The sequence below is a fragment of the Ambystoma mexicanum genome, chromosome 12 (genome assembly GCF_040938575.1).
Source record: "Ambystoma mexicanum isolate Mex_15411 chromosome 12, UKY_AmexF1_1, whole genome shotgun sequence".
NCBI lineage: Eukaryota > Metazoa > Chordata > Amphibia > Caudata > Ambystomatidae > Ambystoma > Ambystoma mexicanum.
In genome coordinates, this window is record NC_090936.1 from 47,553,445 (window position 1) to 47,570,861 (window position 17,417).

At 49.6% G+C, this 17,417-nt stretch overlaps 1 protein-coding gene across 1 annotated transcript in view; it reads left to right on the forward strand.

Annotated features, from left to right (window-relative positions):
• Positions 1–15,930, forward strand: part of CAV1 (caveolin 1) — a 74,566-nt gene extending 58,636 nt beyond the window's left edge. The window contains exon 3 of the mRNA XM_069627930.1: positions 13,357–15,930. Coding sequence (XP_069484031.1) covers positions 13,357–13,698 — 342 coding nt within the window. The 3' untranslated portion in view covers positions 13,699–15,930. The remainder of the gene's footprint in view (positions 1–13,356) is intronic.
• The last annotated feature ends 1,487 nt before the right edge of the window (positions 15,931–17,417 follow it).

A 17,417-nucleotide genomic window follows, 5' to 3' on the forward strand; every position in this document is an offset into this window, starting at 1 on the left:
AGACTCGCCTCCATGCTCCTACAACTCAGAAAAGAACTCAAGACCCACCTCTTCAAGGAGTCTCTTCTCCTCAACACCTAGGCCATCACATTGCCCCTCTCCTCCCCGCCACCCTGTACAGTTGTACCCCTCCTCTGTCCCCCGCTGCATATCTGTTCTGTTGTTACCACTGAAAAACACTTGGCTATGCATATGTAATGTTGTACACCTCTGTAAAGTGCTCCGTTATGTATCAGTATTGATGTATACCGCTATAAAGTGATTTGTTGCTTATCGAAGCTAGGTCCACTTTCAATAACTAGCATACTATTAATAATAGTAGCATAGGGTGGAATACATGTATGAATGAGTTTTCTAAAGCACCTGGAAAGCAGCTGAGTGCAGTACACAGGGGACGTGCCCAGAGGATTACATGAGTACAGGTAAGGGGGCAGCAGAGGAGCCTGGGTGGGTAGTGGGAGAAAAGGGGTCTCTAGAAGAGGAGAATTAGGTTTGAGGGAGGCTATCAGCAGTTAGGGAGATGCTCTTTGAAAAGTAGGGTCTTCAGGTCCTTACTAAAGAGTAGTATGGAGGGGGCGAGGTTTATCTAAACTGGTAACTTGTCCCAGAGAAAGCGTGCATAGCAGGAACAGGCCTGTTTCCTGTTCATTTTTCCATCTTGTAGTTCTTAGTTTCCAGCCTGGTGATGTTCTCACTTCTGGCCTTTGGGCCAGTTGGAATGCTATGTTTGTTTGTTTGTTTGTTTATTTGATATGGCGCAGCTGAGACCCGGAGGTAGTTTGGCGCAAGCATTACAAAGATACTTATCAGTTTAGTTACACATTGTTATAAATATACAAGATTTACATGCACAGTATTTATATACAAAACAGGCTTATACACAGGTTATGGTACAGGCATAGACATCAGTTCGATTGACTGTAGTAGGTGATCAGGTTACTGAGAGAAGTAGTTAGAGTATCTGCTGGTGGTGGGATGGCATATATGCGGTTGGCGGGAGGTATGGTGCGCTGGCTGGGTAAGGAAGGTACCTCTGGCACTGCGTTTAGGCATTATTGGATCATAGCCATGCTAGGAGTTTTCGCCTGAATGCGGGGTAGGGTTGGTCGGTTCTGAGCTCAAGTGGGAGTTTGTTCCAGGAGTGGGCAGCCGTAACTGGGAAGCTGGAGCCGCCGGCTGTGTTCAGTTTGTACCTGGGAATCTCAAGGGTGAAGTCGGTGGCTGATCTTATGGGTCGGTTAGAGGTTTTCCTATTGATTCTCTCTGTAAGATACGGGGGCGCAATGTTGTTTAGAGATTTGGAGGTCAGGGATAGTGTTTTGAGGAGGACTCTGTCTTTTATGTTGAGCCAGTGAGCATTTCTTCTGAATGCAGAAATGTGCTCTCTGTTAGGAATATTGAGAGCTGCTCTAAGGGCATTCTTTTGGAGTCTTTGTAGTTTGTCTAAGATGTATTTATTGGAGCCCGCATAAAGTGCGTTGCAATAGTCCAGTCTCGATAGTATGAGTGCGTTGGCTAGGGTAATACGGCTAGTTTCAGAGAGGAATGGTCTGCAAGCTCGGATCAGTTTGCAGGTATAAGCTGTGGAGGATGATAGTGAGTTGACTTGCTTCTTAAGGGAAAGCGCAGAGTCGAGATAGAAGCCAAGTGTTTTGACAGCCGATACCACTTTAATGTCATTGTTGTCGATATTGAAGGTGGCGTAGTTGGTCGAGTTTTTTTAAGGCTGTGTCGGAGCCTAGGATTAGGAGTTCAGTTTTATCGTCATTCAGGCAGGGGCCATGGGATGCCATCCATGCCTGAATGAGGTGGTATATCCTATTTACTAAGGCTGAGTCCTCCAGGAAGTTGCCCGAAAGGGGGATGAGGATCTGGGTGTCATCTGCGTAATTGGTGTAGGTGACACCCAATCTATCCAACTTGTCGAACAGGGGCTTAGAAAATATGTTATACATGGTGGGGGAGACGCAGGATCCCTGAGGTACCCCACAGGGGACATGAATAGGGTCTGCGGCTGCGAGAGGGGAAAAGACTCTCATAGTCTGAGATCATGCATAAGATATATAGATAGATCTGGAGTTCATGCATAAGAAAGAACTAACACGTTTGTGCTGTCTAGCCACATTGTTATTAATTAGAATAATTAATTCATCTTTTATAAGGTGCTTTATACCAGAGAACCCAGGTTATGGCATCACTTGAGAAATGGGCGGCTGACCTGAGGTGGTCACATAAGACTGTATGATCCACTAGGTCGAAAGCCACTGATAGGTCAAGGAGGTGTAGCATAGCTGAATTCCCTTTGTCCTTTAGTTCATCAATTTGGGTCTTGAGGTCGATCAAGGCTGTTTCTGTGCCGTGGAGGGGGCGGAAGCCGGATTGGCGAGTACCTAGCAGGTTGTTGGCTTCTAGGTGGTCCTGTATTTGTAGGTATGCCACTCTGTCAATTATTTTGAGTAGGAAATGGACTGTAGTGATAGGTCTGTAATTCGTTGGGATGGAGGGGTCTAGAGTTTGTTTTTTGAGCAGTGGGAGTACCCAGGAGTGTTTGAGGTTGTTTGGCACTAGGTTAGTTGAGAACGAGGCATTAATGAGCTTAGTAATGAAAGGAGCTAGATCTCTGGCTGCATCCTTTATGATTTGGGGTGGGCAGCTGTCACCTTTGCAATTGGAAGGTTTGAGCGAGATAATGATTTTTTCTGTTTCGATAATAGTGACTTTCCTGAAGCTGAATGGTGGGGTGGTACAGTCATGGGTGAGAGGAGGTGGTTGTTGTTGGGGTATCATCACTACTGGGAGGAGCAGGGAGTCTTTCTTTTTAGCAATTTTGACCTGGAGGGAGGTAATTTTATTCGATAGGGCATTTCGAATTTCAGTACACCATGGCTTATCCTTGGGACTGTTATCCACCTGTGTTATGGGAGATTCCATTTCACGGAGGATAGCGAAGAGTTCTTTGGTGTCTGATTTGGCCTTCGATATTCTATTGTTGAACGTGTCCTTTTTTGTACTAATTATTTCTTTTTTGTACAGTTTGGATACGTTGGTTAGTCTAAGCTTGTTTTCCTCTGTGGGAGAGTGATTCCAAATGGATTGAAGTTTGCGTTTTTTTGCCCTTAGTTCCTTCAGATGGGGTGTGAACCATGCATTGAGGTGGGCTTTCTGTTTACTTTTACGAGATTTGATTGGTGCAATAGTGTCTAAAGCTTTGGTCATGGTGCGGTTATAGGTTTCGACTAGTGAGGTGGGGTCTATATTGTTGGGTAGGTTATTGAGGTCCGGAGGAGATATGGCAGAAGCTTTTCTGCTGTGATGTCCTTTTTGCTCCTAGTCGGGAGGGAGGGTGCCATGTCTATAGTATTAGGGCGGACAAGGTCAAGGGATGCAGAGAAGGTGACTAGGGAGTGGTCGGTCCATGATTGTGGTATGGTGTTAGTGATAGTGATGTTGCAGTTTCAGTAAGCAACCCAGTCAAGGGTCCTTCCTTTGATATGTGTCGGGGAAGTGACATTTTGTGTCAAGCCGTGATCCTTTAGAATAGCAGTGACCAAGTGAGCCTGTTTGTCGTCGTTATCATTAAATCCAAGATTGAAGTCACCCATAAGCAGAGTTTGCGAATGGTCTTTGGTATTATTAGCTAGGATGCAGTTTAGGTCATCTTCGAAAGAGCCGAGTGGGCCAGGAGGTCTATAGACCACTAGTATGGTTAAAATCTGGTTGTGGGATAGTTGGAGTTTGGCAGTGAGGGTCTTGCAGGATTGGTTGGGGGGAGCATTGGCAAGCCTGAGAGCTAGATTGGTTTTATGGATAATGGCTATGCCGCCGCCCTTGGCGTTAGGTCTGTCTGCTCTGAGTATCTGATATCCATCTGGTACCGCTATCACGAGGGCGGGTCCAGCAGCCTCCTGGAGCCATGCTTCTGTTATGGCCATTAGGTCCAGATTCTCATTAGTTAGTATGTCAGCGATCTCAGTAGCGTGGGCCACCATGGATCTGGGATTAATTAGTGACTCAGATAGTGATAGGGTGCTCGTGTTTTTGGTTTTAGGGCGAGGTGTGGCTGTAGATACGTTAGCTCTCAGAGTGTTTCTGGGAGTAATGTTTTGGAGGTCTGGGGATAGTTTGTGGTAGTTAAGTCGCTGCTGTGTGCTTTTGTTGGGTGGTTCAGTGGGGTGGACAGTGAGACTTCTTTTGTTAAAATTCGTTTTGGGATCGTAGAGGCGAGGTAGTCTTGCTCCCAGTCTAATGATTCTGTCCTTGGGGGGGCATGATGTTGGAGCGGGAGTGGCCATGGTGGTGAGGAGACCTAATATGATTTGGAGTGTCAGGGTCCCTAGGATTTTACTCATGATCAGGGGTCTAGATGCAGTGATCAAATGCTGACACACAACTTAGGCTAGATGCAGTGTTCAAGTGGTGACATACAACTTAGGCTAGATGCAATATTCAAGTGGTGACATACAACTAGGCTAGATGCAGTATACAAGTGGGGGCACAACTTAGGCTAGGTGCAGTGTTCAAATGGTGACATACAACTAGGCTAGATGCAGATGCCAGATGTCTACATAATGATATTTCCAGAGGATGGTAGTCTTTGATCTGGAGTTCATGCATAAGAAAGAACTAACACGTTTGTGCTGTCTAGCCACATTGTTCTTAATTAGAATAATTAATTCATCTTTTATAAGGTGCTTTATACGAGAGACCAGTCTCTAAACGCGGGAGTGGGATTCGAACCTGGGTTGCTCTGCCTCTTGCTTTCTGCTCCTGAGCTATCCTCCCGGCCATATAACAATAAAGATGGAGAACAGACTGCTGTAACCCCAGTCCTAGTGCTGTTGGTGCCTGATGAAATATGGGTCAGAAATACACTCCCCTTTAACTGTGAGACTGAATGGGATATTTAGCCTTCTGAAAATCTAGACCCAGCGTTAAAAATACATAATTTATGACTGCAGTCAAGATGTATTTTTAGGAAGCTCAGAAAAGGATATCAGCCTGGTTTTATATGCTTTGAAAAAAGTATTAACAGCAGGCAATATGTTTTTTCCATGCCTTCAAAAGACTGACAGTTTCCTGTAATAAAATCTCTTGGGCTTCCTTTGTACACGTGTAAGTATGTGACTGTGTGATGCCATAATGTGGCACTGGTGTGTCTTTACAGGCGAAGCAGCCCAGGAGCCGGTTCCCTGGGAGTGAACTGTTATGTACGGGCGGCTCCAGGCAGCCATACAGGTGCACACCACCAGAGATAGGCAGTGTTGCCTGCGACTCTCTCACACGGCGTGTATGCCCTCTCCCACAGCCTGGGAGAGGACTCCAGATACCCCCTCCCACAGCCTGGGAGGGGCCTCCAGATACCCTCTCCCACAGCCTGGGAGCGGACTCCAGATACCCTCTCCCACAGCCTGGGAGGGGCCTCCAGATACCCTCTCCCACAGCCTGGGAGCGGACTCCAGATACCCTCCCCCACAGCCTGGGAGGGGACTCCTGTTACCCTCTCCCACAGCCTGGGAGGGGACTCCTGATACCCTCTCCCACAGCCTGGGAGGGGACTCCTGATACCCTCTCCCACAGCCTGGGAGGGGACTCTAGATACCCTCTCCCTCAGCCTTGGGGGAGACTCCTAATACCCTCTCCCCAGCCTTGGGGGAGACTCCTGAAACCCTCTCCCCCATCCATGGTGGGGACTCCAGATACCCTCTCCCACAGCCTGGGAGAGGACTCCTGATACCCTCTGGGGGACTCCAGATGCCCTCCCCCACAGCCTGGGAGCGGACTCCAGATACCCTCCCCCACAGCCTGGGAGGGGACTCCTGTTACCCTCTCCCACAGCCTGGGAGGGGACTCCAGATACCCTCTCCCCCAGCCTTGGGGGAGACTCCTAATACCCTCTCCCCAGCCTTGGGGGAGACTCCTGATACCCTCTCCCCCATCCATGGTGGGGACTCCAGATACCCTCTCCCACAGCCTTGGAGAGGACTCCTGATACCCTCTGGGGGACTCCAGATGCCCTCCGCCACAGCCTGGGAGGGGACTCCTGATACCCCCTTCCCCAGCCTTGGAGGGGACTCCAGATACCCTCTCCCCCAGCCTTGGGGGAGACTCCTAATACCCTCTCCCACAGCCTGGGAGGGTACTCCTGATCACCTCCCCCACAGCCTGGGAGGGGACTCCAGATACCCTCTCCCACAGCCTGGGAGGGGACTCCAGATACCCTCTCCCCCAGCCTTGGGGGAGACTCCTAATACCCTCTCCCCAGCCTTGGGGGAGACTCCTGATACCCTCTCCCCCATCCATGGTGGGGACTCCAGATACCCTCTCCCACAGCCTGGTAGAGGACTCCTGATACCCTTTGGGGGACTCCAGATGCCCTCCCCCACAGCCTGGGAGCGGACTCCAGATACCCTCCCCCACAGCCTGGGAGGGGACTCCTGTTACCCTCTCCCACAGCCTGGGAGGGGACTCCTGATACCCTCTCCCGCAGCCTGGGAGGGGACTCCTGATACCCTCCCCCACAGCCTGGGAGGGGACTCCTGATACCCTCTCCCGCAGCCTGGGAGGGGACTCCTGATACCCTCCCCAGCAGCCTGGGAGGGGACTCCTGATACCCTCCCCCACAGCCTGGGAGGGGACTCCTGATACCCTCTCCCGCAGCCTGGGAGGGGACTCCTGATACCCTCCCCCACAGCCTGGGAGGGGACTCCTGATACCCTCTCCCACAGCCTGGGAGGGGACTCCTGATACCCTCCCCCACAGCCTGGGAGGGGACTCCTGATACCCTCTCCCACAGCCTGGGAGGGGACTCCTGATACCCTCTCCCACAGCCTGGGAGGGGACTCCAGATACCCTCCCCCACAGCCTGGGAGGGGACTCCTGTTACCCTCCCCCACAGCCTGGGAGGGGACTCCTGATACCCTCCCCCACAGCCTGGGAGGGGACTCCTGATAGCCTCTCCCACAGCCTGGGAGGGGTCTCCAGATACCCTCTCCCCCAGCCTTGGGGGAGACTCCTAATACCCTCTCCCCAGCCTTGGGGGAGACTCCTGATACCCTCTCCCCCATCCATGGTGGGGACTCCAGATACTCTCTCCCACAGCCTGGGAGAGGACTCCTGATACCCTCTGGGGGACTCCAGATGCCCTCCCCCACAGCCTGGGAGGGGACTCCTGATACCCCCTTCCCCAGCCTTGGAGGGGACTAAAGATACCCTCTCCCCCAGCCTTGGGGGAGACTCCTAATACCCTCTCCCACAGCCTGGGAGGGGACTCCTGATCACCTCCCCCACAGCCTGGGAGGGGACTCCAGATACCCTCTCCCCCAGCCTTGGGGGAGACTCCTGATACCCCCTTCCCCAGCCTGGGAGGGGACTCCTGATACCCCCTTCCCCAGCCTTGGAGGGGACTCCAGATACCCTCTCCCCCAGCCTTGGGGGAGACTCCTAATACCCTCTCCCACAGCCTGGGAGGGGACTCCTGATCACCTCCCCCACAGCCTGGGAGGGGACTCCTGATACCCTCTCCCACAGCCTGGGAGGGGACTCCTGATACCCTCCCCCACAGCCTGGGAGGGGACTCCAGATACCCTCTCCCACAGCCTGGGAGGGGACTCCAGATACCCTCCCCCACAGCCTGGGAGGGGACTCCTGTTACCCTCTCCCACAGCCTGGGAGGGGACTCCTGATACCCTCTCCCACAGCCTGGGAGGGGACTCCTGATACCCTCCCCCACAGCCTGGGAGGGGACTCCTGATACCCTCTCCCACGGCCTGGGAGGGGACTCCAGATACCCTCTCCCCCAGCCTTGGGGGAGACTCCTAATACCCTCTCCCCAGCCTTGGGGGAGACTCCTGATACCCCCCCCCCAGCTTTGGAGGGGACTCCAGATACCCTCTTCCCCAGCCTTGGCGGGGACTCCTGATACCCTCTCCCCCATCCATGGTGGGGACTCCTGATACCCCCTTCCCCAGCCTTGGAGGGGACTCCTGATACCCTCTGGGGGACTCCTGATAACCCCCCCCCCACAGCCTGGGAGGGGACTCCTGATACCCTCTCCCCCAGCCTTGGAGGAGACTCCTGATACCCCCCAGCCTTGGAGGGGACTCCTGATACCCTCTCCCCTTGCCTTGGAGGGGACTCCTGATACCCTCTCCCCCAACCTGGGAGGGGACTCCCGATACCTTCACCCCCAGCCTGGGAGGGGATGTCTGATACCCTCTCCCCCAGCATTGAAGGGGACTCCTGGTACCCTCTCCCCCAGCCTTGGAGGGGACTCCTGATACCCTCTCCCCCAGCCTGGGAGGGGACTCCTGATACCCTCTGGGAGACTCCTGATACCCCCCAGCCTTGGATGGACTCCTGATAATCTCCCCCACAGCCTGGGAGGGGACTCCTGATACCCTCTCCCCCAACCTTGGGGGAGACTCCTGCTACCCCCTCCCCCAGGCTTGGTGGGTACTCCTGATACCCCCTCCCCAGCCTTGGTGGGGACTCCTGATACCCCCTCCCCAGCCTTGGAGGGGACTCCTGATACCCTCTCCCCCAGGCTTGGTGGGGACTCCTGATATCCCCTCCCCCAGCCTTGGAGGGATTCCTGTTACCCTCTCCCCCTGCCTTGGTGGGGACTCCTGATACCCCCTCCCCCCGCCTTGGAGGGGACACTGAATCCCTCTCCCCGGTACTCCGATACCCCCTCCCCCAGCCGTGGAGGGGACTCCTGATAACCTCTCCCCCAGCCGTGGAGGGGACTCTTGATACCCTCTCCCCCAGCCTTGGAGGGGACTCCTGATACCCTCTCCCCCAGCCTTGGAGGGGACTCCTGATACCCCCCCCCAAGCCTTGGTGTGGAAGACCTGATGGGACCATCGTCTCCTCCACGCTGCTCTCCATAAGGTCCTCGAGGGGGCTCAAAGGATTGCCACATCGGACAGCTCAGGGGCAACACGTTTGTCTTGGAAGCAAGACAACAAAGAGCAACACAGGTGTGAATATCGGTCCCAGGCTCAAAGACCTGTATTGAGCATGTTATAAAAGATTAATTAATTACATTCTGAGTGGTCCACATTCTGCCAATCTCCCGACCGGTGTTCTTTAGCGGGCACAGAAAAGGGACCCAATCAGAGCAACCCACACTGGCATCACATTAAACCAGCTAACCTGCAGGTCCAGGGACGATACATTGATGGCCTTCCTCTTTACATTGCTAAATGGCAAAGCAGTAATTGCAACCATTCAACGACGATGAAGTAAAAATGAATAAGTCTCTTTGTCATAATGGACTCTTCGAATGCATGTTCTGCCTACAACCTGAAACAATGAATTGTGCTTTGTGGGAACGGAGGGGAAGAGAAATACACTTTTATCATATTTTGCAATTGGACGTTTTATGAACATGTTCTGTTATTTTTCTATTGGATGTGTTATGACAATTCCAAAATAAACCCTGTATTTCTTGGACATTTACCGGGCTCAAAATAGTTTTGTGTGTGTACTACTTTGCCAAAAAGAACATATAAAAGAGACTAATGAGCCATTTTAGAGCTTGCTGGGAAGAGACGAAACAAGGCTACGTAAATGTTTATGGCGAGGGTAAAAGTTCAGTGTTTCAGCACCCGTATGGTTCCTCATTTCACTCGAGCGAAACAAAGTGAGGAGGATATCTGGAAAAACCCAGTGAGATCTCCAGATATGGTTGTAATTGAGATTAGATATTTGATCCTGTACTTCTGCTATTAGTGCATTTGAAAATGTTGACGTACAGGCCATACTCTCGCATGTAGAATCACGTTAGCCTTTATTAGATGGTTCACGTATGGGTGATGTGCTGGGTCAGAAATTAAAGCCGGAGACAAAGATGTCATGTTTCTGGTTAAAGACTTTTATTCAACTGAAAATGGGTTGGGAAAATGCCTCTCTGACCTTATTCTAAAGAGGAGTTGCCCTACCTTAGAACCAAAAACGAAGGATCTGTCTGTGTCAGGATGTCAGAAACTAAAAAACCGTGCTTGTGTCCAAAACGTTCTATCCTGACCCTCACACTGCAAACAAAATGATAATGTGAGAAAGGAAATGTCTTCAACATGATATTGGAAAAAAGTGTTCATAAAGGAAAAGCAGAATGGCTCCAACCAAAATGTTCTCCAAGGTGAAAAGATCTTGGATACACAGTGTGGTTCCCTTCCCCTGGATTCTTAAATGGGATGGCAAGCCTCTAACAGTTCCTATGTGTCTCTCCTTGATTCACAATATTCCTGTTAGGCAACAAGTTCTGTAGCAGTCTTTCACTAATACACATTTCCTCTTTGTCTAACAAACACTGTCCTTCTTTAACATTTTTTGTAGATTTTCAAATTGCCTGGTATACTCCCCTGCCAGGACTCTTTATGCACTTCCAACTGCCTAGTGTACTCTCCTGCCAAGACTTCTCTTTATGTACATCCAACTGGCTGGTATACTCCCCTGCCAGGACATCCTACATATTTTCAAGTGCCTGGTATCCTTCTCTTGCCAGGACTTCTTATGTATTTTCAAGTGCTTCCTCTTTATTACCAAAACGGCATATACCGTTCTTGACTCAGTATATATGTTTGTTTCAATGTCCGTTCAAACTTTTCCCCACACTCGTTTATCATGCATTCATATGCTACTGGGGCTTCGATCCGCACTTTGCATTTTTCTGCTTTCAAACAATCTTCTTGTAGTTTCTGTATTAGCAATCTCATAACATTCAAATTGTTGCTGGCACGGTTGTCCAAACTCCCCAGAGTCCCCACTTGCTTTGAGCTGACTCACCGGCTCTCTGCAGTGTCTTTGGTTTCATTTGCACTTCTGCGGTGTGGCTCTGCCGCCAGCTTCCACTCTGGGTTGTTCAGACATCCTTCTGGCTTCCTTCGTGGCTCTGCTGTCAAAGGCCTGCTTCAGGTTCTGGTAAGGAAAGGCATAGACAGGGTAGGGCCTGAGGAGGCAAGGCCCACCCAAAATCTGTAAATGCCCACTCAAGAGTGCAGTGTGGGCATTTACAGATGTTAAAGTCACTGCCGTGGGCCAAACTACATTACGTTCAGGCCCCACTTGTTAGACAATCCTGGCTTTGCCTCTGCCGGTAAGGAGAACACTGCCTTTTTGAGCTGCTGAGAGCCCAAGAACGCTCTCGCAGCTCACGGACTCTGCACGACACCTCCTGCTTGTGTACTGTGGCCCTCATTACAACACTGGCGGTAACCCATGGAGCTATTAGCACCATGGTTGCTGCCGGTGTTGTAACGAGTCCGCCAATGTTCAATGGGGAATTACCACCCCATTCCAAGGTCGGCAGGGCGGTAATTCCCCATTGAACATTGGCCCTTCCCCATTCCCATTTTTGCCCCATAGGGCTCAATGGGACTGGGGAAGATGGTAGTTACGGTACCGCAAATTGCGGTACTGTAATTACCTTGAAGGTCCCTTTGCGGGTCCCTACTTTAACGGCTGGTCCAGACCAGCCGTTCAGGTCGGGTCCCGCAAAGGGACCTCGTAATTAGGCGCTAAGGGGTTAACGGCGCCATGGCCTTTCACGGCACAGATAACCCCTTAGCGCCAGGGTCGTAATGACCCCCTGTGTCTCTGCTTTGCCGGTAAACTCCACTGCTCCACTACACCGTTTCATGTCTACAGCGTTCTCAAGCCTCTGCAGAGGAACCAACGGCTTCTCCTGCACTGCCACACCTCCTAGCGCAGTTGCCATCTTTAAATGTCCCGCGCCCAGGTGTTTTTTTAAACAACTACCACGCACCTTAAGCTTGAGACTCTTGTTACTGGGTACCAATTCCTTCATCCTCCTCATCTCAGTACTCGTAAAGATAACCCTGCATGGACCGCCTTTCCTACCATCTTGAGAAGGAGTGTAGATAGTGAGGGCAAAGATGATGAGCACCTGACCGGGGAAGAGGAGAATACTGCAGGCACCAAAGGTGAAAGATGGCGCCAGGAACCTGCCGCTCCCTGTGGAGACAGCGAGAGAAGATATACCGTAAGAGAGCATGGCAGTTGCCCTGCACATCTACTAGTGTCCGGGGGTCTGCAACCTTTGGCACTCCACAAGTTTTGGACTACAACTCCCATCATCCCCACCAAGTATAGTCTATAGCCAGAAATCGTGGGAATTGTAGTCCGAAACAACTAGAGAGCCAAAGGTTGCAGACCCATGTAACTAGACTATGTCGTGGATGGGTGAGGATATGAGCGCCTGTTCCACGTTGCAAGTTTCATGAGCGGCATTTAAGTTGTAAGGTTGTTATGTTTGAAGATATGAAGTTATGTTTATAAAGAAAAATGTTTGGTTCTGAAAAAGTAGGAGTTTTATGACTGGCTCCTTAGGCCACAGTGTGGCAGTGCGGCAGCGCGCACACCCAATATAAGGGCTTGCATAACGCACGTCAGTCAGTGCACGAGTGAAGCCCGAGTAACAACAACCAAGTCTCTGTGTCATTATTTGGGGCTCAGGGGCACAGAGCAACACCGCCAACAGCACATTGTGGCTCGAGCTCTTTTCCCCTTGCCAGATCGGCTTCAGCTGTTATTTCTATGCGACCCCTTGTATCCCGAACCACTGCAATGCCCGAAAACCGCTCCCGATTCCTTCTGCATGTCCTCCCTCCCTTTGCTCTCCATCTGCTCACCTGCTGCTGGCCATTCTTCACTTTTTCTGTGTCCTCCCAGTTTCCGCTTCCTCATCTCAAGGGCATCAGCAATACTGGCAGCAGTTTTTCGCTTGTCTTCTTTTCTGCTGTCCACTGACACTACGGGGACACAAAGGGGTTGGTGGGTGACGGCGGTGCACAGTGCCCTAACTGAGGAACCTTCTCCTTACTTTTCCATGTTTTGTCCCTCCATCTTCCCCTGAACAGTAGAATTCTGGGGTGTGTATCCCAACTGGGGTTCTTCTAGGGTCTGAGGAGTTGGCGTCAGAGTCTTGGTGGCCTCCCTTGTAAACGTGACACGTATTCCTCAGGGCTTGGATGCTCACACACAGCAGAGCATGGTTCCTCTAGTTTGCCTTGCGTTGTCACTGGACAACAAAACTACTTTTCCCCTCCTGCCACTGCGCCACTAATCTTACCCCTTCGCTTCTCTTACGCAACCCAAAACACCCAGATGGAGCGCAAGTGGCAGACCATATGCTATATATAAGTCCCAAAAACACAAAATAAAAAATTGGCCATAACTGGGACTTGAGCTCCCTTTACTGTCATTCAGCACTAGTTGGTAGCCGCTGTCCTTGATAATCTGCACAATTGCCCCCAATCAATTGATTTCAACACATGTTCATCTTTACTGTCTGGCTTCGTTGCTAAACCCTTGTGCTATGTCTCTTTCCGGCAGATTGATTTCGAGGACGTGATCGCGGAACCAGAAGGAACGCACAGTTTTGATGGAATCTGGAAGGCGAGCTTCACCACCTTCACAGTGACGAAATACTGGTTCTACCGCTTGCTCTCCACCATCTTGGGCATCCCACTAGCCCTCATCTGGGGCATCTACTTTGCCATTCTGTCCTTCCTGCACATCTGGGCTGTGGTGCCCTGCATCCGGAGCTACCTAATCGAGATCCAGTGCATCAGCCGGGTCTACTCCATCTGCATCCACACCTTCTGCGACCCCTTATTCGAGGCGTGCGGCAAGATGTTCAGCAGCGTGCGCATCGGACTCCACAAAGAAATATGAGAGACTTGGAAAAAAGGAGCACGTGGTCTACTCCCGTTTTTAGTCCTTTCCCGCTAGTTTTGAGCTTATATTTGCCTGCAAGGCAATTGAATTTTGGAACACTGGCACTGAACGGAGAACTTCTCACTAGGTTTCCAGCACCACAATGTGGTTTCCAGCACCACAATGTACCCAAGTGGATGATCTTACCTTTTCATGTTCCGCAGTCTGCAGCGTTTTTTAAAACCCGACTCCGCTCCACAGACCGCCGCTTCATTGGCTCAGAATGATAAACGCTGTCTTACATTATCCCGCCATTGCTTCCCTGTGAGATCAATTTGCTTGGCTGCATTGGAGTGGGGAAGTCAATAGCCTCAGCACTGCAGCAATGCTTTGGCTCAAGAGTATTAACGGCACTGTAACTAAAGGAACATGACAACTTGCCCGGCTTTGAAAGAATGTTCCCTCCGCGTTGTGTGGTCAGCTCAAAGCCGTTATCTAAATTTTTGCTTACATTTTGTCTCTGTAACAATGGAGAAAAAAAAAACTGTGCTAACATGTGTATCGCCAAAAGCTTATCTTTATTTCACGAGCTGTCAACCCCAAAATCCTCAATTTGCCTCAGTGCTTGGCATTCCACAATTCTCACTCCTTTGATGTTGCCATCGCATCCTTTTTACAAGTCCTTCTGAAGTTTGCTGGGCTTTAAAGCACTGTGAGTCTGAACATTGAAGCCAAAGCCTGCAACTGTGTGTTTTCTTTTGTGTTTGGTGCGAGTTCAATTCACAAACCAAATTTCATGAAAAAACCAGAGCCAGCGTCATATAACAAGTGATTGCAGCACACACCTCCACGTGCCAAGTATTTGCTTCTACAGAATGATATACGATGTGTCTCTCAAAGGACCTTCTGGGAAACCCTCAGATAAGCTGTGCGAACCCCACTATTAGCTTTTTTTACAGCTGCTATTTTGCTGAGCCCAAAATAGTCCTGCGTACTACACTGCCTTGCTGTATCTTTGTCTCGCGGCTTGAGCATTTGTTCAATACAACGTCCCAACTCTGTTAAGTCATCGAAGTTGCAAAGTTCAACACTGCAAAGGAGCCTTATTCAAAATAAGCTCCAATGGGAACAGTGTGCTTTGAAGCCCTGGACAGGCTCATTCCTGATAACATTATACAAGGAGCATAGTGGATCATGGTGGCCTGCAGTGAGTGACAGCCACACCACTGCTACTCCCTCCCATTTTAATGCAAACATATGTTTTTCAGTAGGATTCATCAGAAAAGTAAATGTTACACTCCAAGGCACTGACATCCAGACTGTGCCACCTAAATAGGCATAGCTGGGCAGTGTGTTGATAGTGTTCAATGTTAGCATTTGTATAATCCAGTCAATTCGTCGCAAACTGAGAGCAGAGTTACGTGGTTTGCATGAAAAATTGAAAATGTGCATTCATGTCTAAAACAACTTCCTATCAATCTGATCTCTTGTTTGTATTGTGTGTGTTTGCACGCTGCTCCATGTACGTGCACCGCTAAGAAAGAGACCCTGCTGCTCTTGTCTCATGCAAGCTTGCTGGACAATCCTTTCATGGTTCTATAAATCTCACCCACCTCACCTATTAGTTCATATGACTGTGTGGGGTTCTTCATTGTACATTTTCAGCTGAATTCACACTTGAGAAGGAGCTTCCTTATGTAGCCAAATCTTTATGCCAAATGCTAATACTCTTCCTGTACATTCATCTGGTGCCTTACATCTTCACAGCAACATTTACTTTCCTTGTGCATTTTTTGAAGGTTATATTGGCCAAATTGGGCACATAATTCAAGAGCTCAGATAAAAGCATATTGCTGATTTTTCTTTAGCATTTACAACGAACACTGGCATGAATGAAGATTTACTTATTTTTTACTATGTACATACATTCAATTGTACTATTTTCAATATTTTTCAGTATTAAGACACCTCTTGCCAAGAGCATAGACTTATTAAAATGTTATTTTCTGTACATGTAGGGAAAAGATTACACTAACACTAGCTGTATTGATTTGTCATATTAAACTATGTATCTTAAAAGCTACATCTTCACTGTGATGTGTGTGCTTTCTAGAGTTATGTGGCACCCTTTCTTTGCTTTCTAGAGTTATGTGGCACCCTTTCTTTGCTTTCTACAGTTACTTGGCACCCTTTCTTTTGCATGGACTGTAAAGGCTACCATTCTGCACAATAAAAAACAACTTGACATTACTTTTTATGTACATATATATATTCTTTACAGAAGGACTTGGGAAAGAAAACAAGAACTTGGTGTATGGCGTGACTCCTAGCTCACCCATCGGTGGTACCTACTTGAAGATTGTGTATCAAACAAATTGAACTCGAACATAAATGCACAGTGATGCACCACTCATTCTCCTCCGCAAGGGCTTATGACCTACCGCCCCCCCCAACAGCCTTACTTACACCTCGCTAACATAGTTGCAACCATCCTTGTTCTTGCATCCCAACGATTTATTTGTGCTTCCTGCACCACGGTAGTTCTGATGTTGTTTGTTTGTTTGTTTATTTGTATTGCGCACCAGACCCGAAGGTATCAGGGCGCAGAGGTTACAAGATTTGTCATCCACTGGGATTTCTGTGGATCTCATTTTGCTCCATGGTATAATTTGCCCAGGGGGACCTGCTACGTTTGCTCGTAGGTGCAAACAGGTCCCCTCCAAGCAAAGTTCATCATATGCGCTGCTAAGTGCAAAAGGGATGGGTAAACTGCAGGCGAAAAATCACCTTTATGCCTCCATTTTTCACTCCACAGTGCAAAGTGAGTACACACCACCTGCCATTCACGCATGGCAGGCAGCATTTCCTATGGAATCCACACATTTTTTGATGTCGTACAAAGCAGGTGCATAACATAGAAAAACTTTAGTTTTATGCCAGCATGAAAAGATCACACTGGCATAAAACCACGTTGTTTTCGGAGGCAGAGGGGAAAAGAGCGTCAGAAACTTAACTCCTGTTCTGTCCCCCCTCTGTTCCTTTAAAAATCACAAATATGCCCTGTAACACATTTGCGCCTGTCTTTAGGATCTTTGTTCATGCATTGGGTACTTGGACAATGATCTCCTATGTATTTCCGGCAATTAAACAGTCCTCTGATCTCTTGAACATAACCTGTATCTTATCATAGTTTCTGTGTTGTACTGCTTTGGTCTTTCAAATGGGAGGGATTGGGGAACGAGTCAAAGCTGATGTAACAAAAGGAGCACAAGCTGTGACAAGCGTCCACTAGATGAAAAGTGTTGCACTTGTTCCCGCACCCCCGCGGGTGTCCGTGAGCCCCCTCCTGCCACAGACAGCACTCGGACATGTCCGCTCGGTTTGGGCTCCCCAGTCGCTCTGTGCGGCGGGAACGCCCCCTTTATTTATACTGCACGCGGCGGAGTGCAACGTCAATCCGCAGCGTGTTTGCAGCCCTTAAAGGGGCAGCATCACACTCCTCCTTTTTCATATCAAACAGAACAAATGAACAAAGGATTACTATCACACAATTAACTTCACTGCAAACAAACCCCGGAGCCCCTTCAATAACAGCCACCCTTGTTCCCCGGACATTCAGGACTCCCACTCACAGGATCTATTCCAGTACATAATCGGTGAGACAGGCAGGTTTCCCTCGCCCAGTCCTCTGGGAGTACCTCCTGCCAGCGTCTTGAATCAGAGTCCCTTCGCACAGC